At 45.4% G+C, this 12,163-nt stretch overlaps 1 protein-coding gene across 2 annotated transcripts in view; it reads left to right on the plus strand.

Moving 5' to 3' along the window:
- The first annotated feature begins 514 nt into the window (after positions 1-514).
- Positions 515-12,163, plus strand: part of NDRG1 (N-myc downstream regulated 1) — a 39,764-nt gene continuing 28,115 nt past the window's right edge. The window contains exon 1 of one of the 2 annotated variants that reach the window (XM_056484893.1): positions 515-597. In XM_056484893.1, coding sequence (XP_056340868.1) covers positions 545-597 — 53 coding nt within the window. In that variant the 5' untranslated portion in view covers positions 515-544. Of the gene's footprint in view, positions 598-3,525; positions 3,877-12,163 lie in introns of those variants that run through there. The other variant, XM_056484895.1, reaches the window with a different exon arrangement.

Genomic DNA, 12,163 nt, shown 5'->3' on the forward strand with positions numbered 1-12,163 from the left:
TTTTGGAATAAACGATTAGCTGTGCTTCTTGCCAAAGGGCTGCTCACTGGGAAACTCACCCAGCACTTGCAGCACCCTCTGAACTTCACCAGAAATGTGCAAAGGCATTATTTCCCTCCTGCTATTGCAGTTCCTTCCTAATGGTCATTTTAATGCGTGAGCACAAGATTTTGCAACTCTGTAAACAGATTTTATACCTATACAGAAGTATGTCCGCAGGACTTTGACCACCTGTGCCAGGACCCCGCTGTCGCCATCCTCGGCTCAGCTTTCCCAAGGCTGCTGCTCGGCCCTGGGCAAGCCCTAGCACACATTCCCCTCTCCTCGGAACCGCTGGCAGCGGCTCACGGGGACGCGCCCGCGGTCCAGCCCGCCCGGGAACGCGGCGCTGAGCTGAGCTGGGCTCGGGAAGGGCACCCGTGTCTGCGGGTGGGTGTCGGGGCTCCCCGCTCACACCCGGGCCCGGCAGGGCCGGCACAGCGCTGTGACCGCGGGGCGGAGCGCGGGGCGCGGCGGCGCCGCCAGGGCGGGGCTCGGGCAATAAATGAGCGGCGGCCGCGCCGCGCTGCGAGCGGAGCGGAGCTGCGGGCACGGCAGGTAGGGCTCCTTCCATCCTTCCATCCTTCCATCCTTCCATCCTTCCATCCTTCCATCCTTCCATCCTTCCATCCTTCCATCCTTCCATCCTTCCATCCTTCCATCCTTCCATCCTTCCATCCTTCCATCCTTCCATCCTTCCATCCTTCCATCCTTCCATCCTTCCATCCTTCCATCCTTCCATCCTTCCATCCTTCCATCCTTCCATCCTTCCATCCCGAGCAGGGTTTTGCCGGGCTCTCTCAGCGGCTCGGAGGGGCAGCGCTCCCCGCTCCCTCCTGGGATGCGCTGCCAGCGCTCCCGGGCAGCAGCGGGGTGGGACGGGATGGGATGGAGCGGGCTGCGCTGGAGAACAGCTGTGAAGCCAAGCACGTACTTTCTCTCCGGCGATCGCTCGTGTTGCTCTGCTCTCGCAGCTCTGGGCTGGGTTTGGGGCACAGAGCTGTCCGCTCGGCTGTTTCAGTGCGGTTGTGTCATCGTGTGTCGCGACAGGCACAGCTCGCCTGCCACCCGTGCTCCCAGGCGCTGCTGGGCTCGGAGCACTCGAGGGGAAGGTTTGCGCTCTGGGCTTGATGGAATAAGGGATTTCACCTCTGCTGAGGAGGGGATTTTGTTAATGCTTTTCATCATGGTTCAGTTTTCCTATGAAACGCTTGCAAGGTGGCATGGTCACTGCATAATCCACTACTTCACAAACACCACAGTGCCCTGTTTAGCACCCCCATACCCAGACAGAAGGATTTATCACCTACGTTATTTTGATGATTTTCTTTCTGTAGTTTAAATAGGAACGGTATTTTGAACCTAAAAAATGCAGTTGTAGTGACATGGAAGATAAAGACAACCTGAGGCTTTCTGTCCATGGTGTTTTGGTTGTTTTGATTTCTTCTGGCTTTTTATCAACTTTTTTTTTTGTGTGTGTGTGTGTATCTGCGAGTGTCAAAGATACACAGCTGCTGCAAAGCTCACTGTTGAGGGCAAGCTATGGAAATAACCTGTACAGAGGAGCTATCAAGTGCTTCAGGTAAACATCTGAGAAATCTCTGCCTTGCTGTTTTCAGTCTTGGCTGTTACAGGTATAACTTACATCCAAACTTCAGCCAGTGGCATTAGGCAGTGGACTTTGAACTTGACTCTGGGAACGTGTTTGGTGGTTGCTTTTTGTGTTTTGATTTTTTTGGTTTTGTTTGGTTTTGGTTTTTTGTGGAGGCTTTTTTTGTTTTGGTTTGCTTTTTGGTGTTTTTGTTACGGGTTTTCTTGTGTGGATTTTTTTTGTTATTTGTTTTAATTTTGTGGTCTTTTAACCAGAGTCTAATGCAGTTGGACATAGAATGACTGTGTTTTTATCACAAGTACTTGCATAAACAGCAGGCAGCTAATACTGTATGGTGTTCTGTGCACAGCAAGAATTTAATGACTTGGGATGAAATGCAAAAGTTTGGAGTAGAAGCAGCACAAACAGTGATTCTTAAAGCCTTGTACAGTTCCCAGGGTACTAATGAGTCCCAGGCCCTCAAAAAAGAAAAACTCTGAACGTGTTCAGGAGGAGCTGGTGTTTGTTTAGATATGGAAAACACAGATGCAGTGAAAGCAGGTTTTAATGTAGTAATGACAGACTCCTTAGAGTTTGGTTTTCATACCTAATATTTTTTTCAGTGAAAACTGAACAGATGCCTCAGCATAATGGTTTGGGAACCTGGAGGCTTCAGCTTCTGAATCTGAGCTCCTTGTGTAGCAGATAACTCAATGAGTTTGATTACAACTTTGAAAACTTTGAACAGGAATTCCTACAATTACAGAACTGAGAGATCATAGAATGTTTTGTTGGAAGATTATCTAGTTCAACTCACCTGCCATGGACAAGGGCACCTTCCACTAGACCAGGCTGCTCAAAGCCCCAGCCTGGCCTTGAACACTTCCAGGGATGGAGCATCCACAGCTTCTCTGGGCAGCCTGTGCCAGTGCTCAGCACTCTCACAGTGAAGAATTTCATCCCAATATCTAGCTAAAATGGATAAACCTTATTTCAGTTTAAAGCCATTCCCCCTTGTCCTGTCATTGCATGCTCTTGTAAAAAGATGAGCTCTTCCCCTGAGAATGGGCACTGTGAGGTGACTGACCTTGAACCAGGCTGGAGAAGAAGGGTCTAGACAAACCAGGGATTTCATTTGTTTCCCTTAGAAAGAAGGGTTTGTGTACTTAGTTCCTGCATTCATTGGCCTCTTTACCAAGCTGACAGCAAGATAGAGATGTCAAAGCATCAGGTGTCCACAGAATTAGGCAACAGCCAAAGAAGTGTCACCCTCTGCTGAGGGAGGGCTGCCACATGCACTGCCTGCCTTTGGGAACCAGCACCTGGGATACCAGAACACAAGCTTTAAGGTTTTCAGTTTGTGCCTTCCACAATGGCTTTTTTTTTTTTTTTTTTTTTTTTTTTTTAAATTCTTGACAAAAAAAAAGGAACAGTAAAACTGTGACAGACCATCTGGGTAGGCTGCATGAATGCTCAGTAAAACCAGCAGGATTTCCCTATTGTCTTTCCTCCAGTGGGAGGTACTCTGCTCTTTGGATATTCCTTTTTGGGCTGTGACAACTACATGGAGAGATTACAGGGCACCTTTTGGAACACCTTGGCTAGGGATCCTGGTGCTTAGAGGTAGTTAAGGCAATTAAGTAATTACTCTTGTATTTCAGGTGAGATTAGCAGTGAAGTGTTGGGCAAAAAAGTCTTTTATTCAGATTTTTAAGCCTAAGTGATTAATTTCTTTGACTGAAATGCAACATAAATCTTCTCATGAGCAGCTTAAGAGATTTTGACAAACTTCTAGCTTCCCACAGAAAATACTGTTTTTTCACTTAACCTCCTTAGAGCACAAAACATATATGTAATGAGACATTTCCTGCTTTTATTGTCCCAAAATAGACAAAGAGTAAAAGAAAAGATACAGAAGGAGTGAAGCTGGCTTGAAGCTCTTCAGAATGGACATGAGCAGAAACTGCAAAACTCTCAAAAATAATGCAAATTCTAATTGTGGTGGATCAGCAATGTTTGCATCATGTGCACAGCTGGAAGCTTAAGGCAGCAAAAGCCTGTTTGCTGTCAGGGAGAGCACAGCCTGGGGAAGCAGTGGCCTGGATCAGTTCAGACACAGCAATACACAACAGGAGTGACTTTCTCTAACTGCTCTGGTTTGACCACTTGAAAGGAAAACCTTCCAAAATACAGGAAATGCAACTGCTTAGCATTAACAAGGATGAGACACTGGTTCTAGAGATGAAGTAAGACTTCCAGATGACTTTTTAGATCTAACTTTCGTGTGCAGTCACAGCACCTAGAAATACAGAAGTACAGAAGGCGCCAGTTTTTCCTGTCATTAAAAAGATCACACTGCACTTACAGACTGCCCTTGGCTTCAGCTTTAGGTGTGAATTTGAATTTTTACCTAAGCAGGATGGTGCTGTCCCTGAAGCTGCCTCTGTGGAGAATTTCCCTGGACAGTTAGGTGGGGGCTGATACCCAGTTTCAGCAGCTCATCATAAAGGGCTTGGGTTGGAAGGGACCTTGAAAACCCTCTAGTTCCAACCCCTCTGCCAGGGCCAGGGATGCCACCCACTAGATCAGGTGGCTCAGGTCCAGAGCAGCAAAACCTTAGTCCCAAAAGTTCAAGTAAATTACTTGCTGCTGTGGAAAGTTGGAGGAAATATTCTGCAACAGTTTCAAAGACTAAGAGTAAGGCAAACCCATTTTCAGGTTCAGTGGTGTGTGTTCCCATGGAGGACTAGAATCTGGGTTAGACATCTTGGAAATCAATGGCTGTGAATATAATGGCTATTGAACTGGGTGTTTCCATCAAATGGTGGCAGACTTTTTCCCCATCTGTGTCACTTCCAGGGCCCTGGGTGACTCCAGTGAGGGACAGCCAGTGGGAGGTAATCCCTGCTGTTAATTTCCTTTGGCTGTGGTTTTTAAGCAGCAGTAAGGAGCCATGCAGAGCTTTTCCTGAACATGTGTTCACGTATCATTGAAGTGTTCTGACATAATGAAACCCAGTACTACTAGTCCATGTGAATTAATACCATTATTTGGCATTTAATCCAAACAGCAAGTGTGGAGTACTGAAAAATGTAAAGCCTGAAATTGTTCAAGTGTCAGACTTGACACAAGCTCCTATGCTGGCTGATGAGGGTGATGAGTTTAGTTTTACTTTTCTCTCAGGGCTGCTGCAGGTTCAGGTCCATTTTGTTTCCCAGTGGCACAGGAAGGTTGCCCTTGGATAATGCCCAGAAGTTTGTCCTCAGAGGGGATGCTCTCCATGCAGAGGTGCTCTGGGGTGCTTGCTGGTGCACAGCTGGACTGCCTGTGCTGGGGAGGTTTTCCACAGCTGTATCTCTTTGTACTAAGCAGGATGTGTGTCAGTTTTGCTGCTCTTATTTTGTGAGGCTGATCACGCTTCCTACATTTCTTTTGGGTTTGGGGCTACTTCCTTTCAGTTAGTTGTCAAAATTTTAATATATCTTTTTTTGTCTGACAAGTTTTTTTTTCTATTGGAAACTGGAAGTTAGTCAGTATAGATCTTCCTTTTCAAGACCTGTTTTTAAAACTGGGAATTCACTACTTTTCCAAGCTATGACTGGCTGCTTCCTGCCTGACCTAAGTATAGCTTCAAAAGTATAGCTTTTTCAGCTTATTTTCTACCATGGCTGTGCAGGGCCAGTCTGCTAGACCTGTACAGATGATGCAGAAATTAGTGGAAACACCAAGCATTAAGACTTTGGGCAGGATGAAAACCCAAATCACTGCAAAACAAATCTTTCCATTTGCTTTCAGTCATTCCTTGTGTTTGCTTTTGGTTTTTTTTTTTTTTTTTTTTTTTTTTTGTTTGGTTGTTTTGTTTTTTGTATTTTTTTTGTGTGGTTTTTCTGTCATTGCCGTTTCACCACTCTTACAACCTGACTTCAGGAAATTCTGAATTTCAGGAAGCACAAACTAATAATGCCCTCATGAAGCCTCTGTAGGTGGAGGCAATGGTATTCAAAACAAAAAAGTGGCAATATCTGGTAGTGTGTCTCCTGGCAGGCATAAGCTGTAATGGAAAGGCAATCAGCAAAGTAGGATGTAAATTTGAAAGGAACTTATTTGTGAACACAGTAAACAGGCATCCAGATGGGAAATGCACTGTTGAAGGAAGGATTGCTCTTGCTGAGGGTTTTTGGGTTGCTTCCTTCAGGAAGTTTGTGTGCACCTTGTCAAACTAATGATGCCATTTTCCTGCTGCCATGGAGTGCTCTAAACATGCTTTGCATGTGCTGTAACACATCCCTGCTAAATTTTAATATGTATTTTTATCCTTGGACAAAGTGGCATTTTGGGCTATGGGACTAATTAAGCAATAGAAGCACTGCAGAATTTTATGGTGACCTTTTATATTTTCTTTTCTAGATGATTCAGTTTAAGAGCATCACATTTTTTTCCGTGTGAAACATTATGAATTTTATGAAGTTTTATATAAAATCCAAATGCTATATAAAAGCTTGGACATGTATAACTCCAACCTTTCTTGTAAACACAGCCTGGAAAGTGATAACAAAGTTCTCTGCTTGTAGTGTAGATGGGTAAGGCTTTGAAATAAGTCAGCTAAGGATGGTGAATTGCCTTTTGCCTACTTTGAAGGATTTTGAAAGGGCTTGTTTTGGGAAGCAAGGAGTGTTCTAGTACTGGGTGGTGCTGATTTAGACCCTCCCTCACCAGTGGCACCTGCTGTGGTCCAGGCTGTGTGCTCAGCTCTTGGGAAAATCATATTGAATATTTGGGTGCTGATGCTTGCAGGCAGTGGAAGGCTTTTGCCCAGATGTAGTTCCAAGTAATTCAGCATGTGAAAATGCTTAAATTTGGGTAATTTTATAAAGGGACTTGCTTGGGAAGAATGAAAGATATGTCTTAACACAATGGCCATTTGTGCAAAGTTTGAGTTCAGATTAAGCTGTAGAAGGCTAAAGTTCATCCTAGAAAATGGAATTGGCCTTGCATGGGAACAGAATAATATCCATAAATTACACTTTTCTCCTCAACAAACAAGCACAAATCCTCATGCACTCATCATGGAAAACTTCAGCCCAGACATTTTGGCAGGGGTTAGAAAGAGAACTTGTAATAGCAGTGACCAAGCAATTTTAATAGATGGTAGAACAAGTCATCTATGCACTCAGAAGCTGCAACCTGTATAGTACCACCTCATGAATAAATGTAAATTAAGGAATGTCATCAGCCTTAGCTGTGATGCTTTGTAACTTAAGTCCTCATCATTGCAACATCACTGTGAAAATGCACAACATATCAAAATAATCCCCAATATCCTTGCAAGGATGCAACCTAGAGAGCCAGACAGCATTCCTCATCTCTGAGTACACTGTGAGCCTCTCCCTTCTGGAATAATCTCAGCGTGTTTTTGCCTCTAACTCTGACAGAGCCACCCACTTGTTGAGGCTGCTGCAGCTGGGCAGCAGCTCTGAGCTATTGGCAGATTGAGAACAGGAGGGGGCAGGGAGCATGTCCTGACACTGCTGAGCTGCAACAATAGCTTTTTTCTTGTCTGTTTAGACCCTGATCTTTGTGGCAGAAGCTGTCTCTTCCATGTTATGAAATACTTAATCCATCTCTGCCCCCTCCAAACATCTCAGTTATCTCCCAAAGCCCAGCCCAGCACCCCAGTGCAGAGCAGGTGTCAGTCCTGCATCAGTGCATCACCTTTAATCTTGGTTGCAGAGCTCTGTGTGTGCTCAGGAAGGAGGAGGGGGATGGATGCAGAGGAGGGTGCTGGGGCAGTGAAAGGAGACAGGCTGGCTGGGGGAGTGGGTGAAGGAAACAAAGCCTGGGAAAGCAGCTGATTGCTGTGCATCCTTTCACCCATGGCCTGGAGCCCTTTAAAGCTAAAGCACAACACTGGCACCAGTGTGAATGGGCAAGTCTTTTTTAAAGATCATCTGATTCCAGCCCTTTTTCCACTAGACCAAAGCTCAAAGCCCCATCCAGCCTGTCCTTGAACACTTGCTCTGCATTATCAGACACAACCACTTGTCACAGAGGAATGACCTGGGGCAGTTTCAGCTGCCAGATGCTAAAGAAGCATGAATTTGTGAGAACTGCAGTAGGGTTTGTAATCTGTCCCTCACAGAACTGTGATGTTATGGTGTGGGTAGTATTAGGGGTTGCTACTATAGGAAAAAGCCCTAAGGCATTGAAATATTTCTATTTCCCTGCCAGCTAGGAAGAGATAGCTGCTGATTATATTGGGAGGGGGTGCCCAGCCAAGCAGCAGTGGAGACAGCAGGCATGTCCTTTGGCCAGCTCACCAACCCTTCCCACACCAGCTGCTGCTCCTGTGGAACATGGGAGGACCTCCAGCTTTCTAAGGAACATTCTGCATCCCACAGAGAGAGGGTTGTGCAAGCTGGATTGCAACAGTTCCTTGCTCAACATCTGTGGGGTGGGCAGAGGGGCTGCTGCCAGCTCCCTGTGTTTGGTGCTGCCATCCCTGAGCCTACCAGGGTGGTTCCTGTGTGTGGAGTGCCCAGCCCTGGCCTGGGCTGCCAGCTTAAGGCTGTGTGACCTGGAGTGGGCACAGCTGGGCACTGGGGCCAGTGGCAGGAGGCAAAACCAGCCAGGGAGGAGGGCTGGAGCTGAGCCTGGAGATCTCCCCCTCTCTGGGGGTCCCAGCTGTGGCAGTGGGGCTGGGGGTGATGCTGTGCCCCCCAGCTGTGCCTTAGTGCTGGCTCAGCTGCTGCTCTGGCCCTGCAGCTGTCTCCCTGTGCCTTCCCCCAGCACCTGGCACAGGGCTTGAGTTCTTGGCTGGAAGGTTTTGGTTTCCTAATCAGATTGATTAGCACACAGCATAAGTATAAACTTTAAAATGGTTAAAAACTTAAGGCTCGTCTTGGTTTTGGCTTGGAAAAAAAAAAAAAATCACTGTTATGCTCCATTATCCTCCTAACAATCCACATTTGGTTTTTCTTTTCTTGGATACCAGCTCTTACTTTCAACTAGAGCTTTCATGAAAGCATGCTGGTGGAGTAACTCACAAAGAGGGTTGAAAGAAAATAAAAGTAAAAAGGTTAGAAGAAAGTAATGAAACTGAGTGTCAGCACAGTGTGCTGTGCTTGGAGAGGGCTGGGTGGGAGCAGCTCCCAGGATGTCTGAGCTGGAGAGCAGCAGGCAGCACAACTGTTTCAGTTCCTGATAATATTTGATTTGCTTTGATTCCTCACCTTTTCTCACTTGAAACTTCAGGCTATTTGAGGGTTCTGCTTTCCTTTGTCTCAGGTTATTAACTTTTAGTTGCAAATCGAGATAATGTGTAACCAGAGGCTAAGGAAGCCTGGAGAGTCCCAGGTAGTTCAGTGTCTTCAACTTTTGACACTTCCTGCTCAAACTGTTTATTCAGATCCTACTTAACTGTCAGAAGTAATTTGCCTTTTTTAAGGGGGAGGGACTGCTGTAAAACCTCTTTCATAATTTATTGTGTGGAACAATGTCAGAGAAAAGCAGTAACTGTACACAAAGGACCTCGTGACACCAATGCCTGTAACAAAGAGTAGTTTAAACAGGGCAGAGTGGGGGCAGATGCTTATGCATGAACTGTTTGCAAATGAATCATTTGATTCACAAACACGAAAATTAAATTTGTCAACTCTGTTATAAAATACCTGAGATGTAAACTGCTCTTAGAGATGCATTATGGCCCATAACTCACATGGGTGCTATGAACTGTCTTGTCTTGATGTCCACTTAGCTCTGTTTAGTCTCTGCTTAGTGGAGAAAAGGTTTTTTTCAAGCTTCCCTCCAGTTTGCAGTAATCATGTTTATGTTAGGCCAGTCAGACAAGCTTACAGCATTTACTGTTAATGACTGGAAGAGGTCTAATTGACTGTGGGAGGCTCAAAGGCTGTTTGAGCATTGCAGTAACTTTCCTTCATTGTTAGAGGCCTGAGATGCTTGTTTTGGGTTGTGGTTTTTTTTGGGTTTTTAAATTTTTTTTTTAATGTGGCTATTTGCCAATCAACTTTTTCAGAGCTTTTGAGACATTTTTAACTCTCTCCATCCTTATCTCATCCTTGCCTAATTGTTCTGGGAGCTGCTGCAGGTGCACAAACCTCTGCCCCCGCTCCCCGTCCTTCCTGCCTCCTTTGGGGTGACAGTGCTGAAGACACCTGCAGCTTGCAAGGATAAAGTGCAGAGTGATGTGACTGGCTTGGAAACACCTTTCACCTGTGTGCTGGAGCACAAGTTTCACATGGTCCTTCTCTCTCCAAAGAGAACACCACCAGCTCTTGGGAGCTGGGGCCTCAGTGCCCACAACTGTTTCCCTGTTTACCATTGGATGTCATGAGTATTTAATCCCACATGCCAAGTGATTGCTGTCCCTCCTGCTTGCTCAGCCTGCAGAGATGAAAATGCCATCAAGGTGCTCTGGCTACCCTTCTGCACATCAGTACTCAAAAGGACAGTAATCTCTGCTGCCCTGTTTAAACAATTTTGAGGAAATTGCCTTCTTTATGAAATGCTCAGGCAGGAGCCTTTTGCTGCTCTTTGTTTTCTGTGATAGCACATAAATAAAAAACAGTTGGGTGTGAGGGCAGAGAAATCCTGTAGAGCTGGTAGCAGTGCCCCAAGCCCTTTATGGAGGTGAGACCTTTGTGCTTGGTTATGAACCCCATGGCACAAGCTTGGACAGCCCTGCATGTGCCTTCAGAAAGAGCAAGTTTGAAATGGGGCTCTTGGAACTGGTTTTCCTTGTGTGCTGGAAAGGAATTTGGTCACACACATGCACATTACCTAATGTTTGGGATTTATGATTGCAGCATTGCTGGGCCTGAGGATGGCCTGGTGGGTGGATTCTTAACCTCTTTGCTGGGATCTCTGTTATGAAAAGCCAGGCTGCATGTTCATCCTGCACCTCCTGCTACCAAAACAAGACTGCAGCAATCATTGTCCCTCCATCAATGATACAGAGGGAGAGGGAATTTATTTTGAAATTTTAATATCAAAATAATCATGCTCCTGGAAGAGATTCCTGTGCTACTAGTCTTGGTTATGACAGGTGCTGCAGTGGGATTGGGCTGGAAGGGGTATAGAAGAGCCTCTGAAATTAGTCAGCACAGTATTGCACAGATGACTTCACCCTTCCCCACACCTTCCTTGCTTCCTAGAGCCCGATGCCTTTCCTACTACTTGGCAAAGGTAGATCAGTTTTAAAGAGTTTTGCCACCTCAGAAGTCTCTTAAACATTTAGTTTTCTCTTAGAAGTATAATTATTTTTAATTTTAAACTATTGAGTAGCAAATCTGGGTAGAGAGTGGTGGCTGGGTGGAAGTGGCTTGTCCTGGAGAGGAGAACTTGGGACCCCTCAGCAGGCTGAATTGGCCAAGCAGAGTGAAAAAAAAGTTGTTTTTCTCCAAGTTGGCAACTTTACACTACTGCTTGCAGATATAAATGAACTTTGTCTTTGGAAGGCATCTGTGAGGCAAGTGCTTTGAAATGTGTATAAAGGGATGCTTGTATGGTTATCTGTTTAGGAGAGTTATGCAGTTAGCTTTGAGCTGCCCTGTCACATCACAGAGGGCAGCACAAAGCACCTATTTAGAAAGTATAAAATTTGTGCTAAACAAGGGTGGTACAAAACCACTTCCCCATCTTTCTCCTTGGAAAATAAGATGTTTTTTGCAGTGCTGTCAGAGAGCAAGGCTTTGTTTGGCAGCTCTTCTGAACAAGCAGCGCGTTGTTATCCCGCCTTAGCGCCAGGCTGCTGTTGGTGGGAACGTTCCAGGTATTCCTGGTGCACAGAAGGAAAACCCAGAGCTTGGCAATGTCTGATCTGAAAAGACTGTGGATCCAAGATGTGGTGTCTTTCCAAAAGTGAAGGCAGGGCTGTTGTTCAGCAGGCTTGGTGGCAGTGGTGCAGTCTGCAGGTCGGCGCTTCCTCAAGCGGCTCTTGCGGAAACGCGGAGCAACAACTTTGAACTGTCATGTTTTCAAGGCTATGAAAAGCATCCATCTTGTTCTTGTTTGGCATAGTTTTTTTCACTCATTTGTAGCCAATGCTCTGAGTCCCTGAAAATCTGAAAGTACCCCATGTGAGCATCTCTATTCCACAAGCAGTGGCTGTGGCTTCGTTCCCTGAGCCACTTTTTACTGGAAAATACAGGGGACCTTGTAGTCTTGCTGTCCTCACCTATGGGCAAGCATAGGTGAGAAACATCTCTTGCACTTCTAATCCCTATTGCAGAATTAGGTGTAATATTAAGGTATTTGTCTTAACAGAACTTGCTGAATTAAATAAAAACAAAACTCTTAGGGTAGAATTGCATATGGATATTTCAACCTCCAAATATTGCAACAGCATCTATTTTTCCTCTCTGCCATGCCCAATGGCTCACTGTGTAGAATGGCAGACTGCATAGATGGCTGTAATCACAAAAACATGTAGTGTTTGCTAAAATGTTGCTTGCAGTTTCTCAGAATTTAGAATTTTTTTTTTTCCTGCTTATTCTTTTTGATTAAAATTTATAATGG

This window comes from Oenanthe melanoleuca, chromosome 2 (assembly GCF_029582105.1).
Source record: "Oenanthe melanoleuca isolate GR-GAL-2019-014 chromosome 2, OMel1.0, whole genome shotgun sequence".
In the NCBI taxonomy this organism is placed as follows: Eukaryota; Metazoa; Chordata; class Aves; order Passeriformes; family Muscicapidae; genus Oenanthe; species Oenanthe melanoleuca.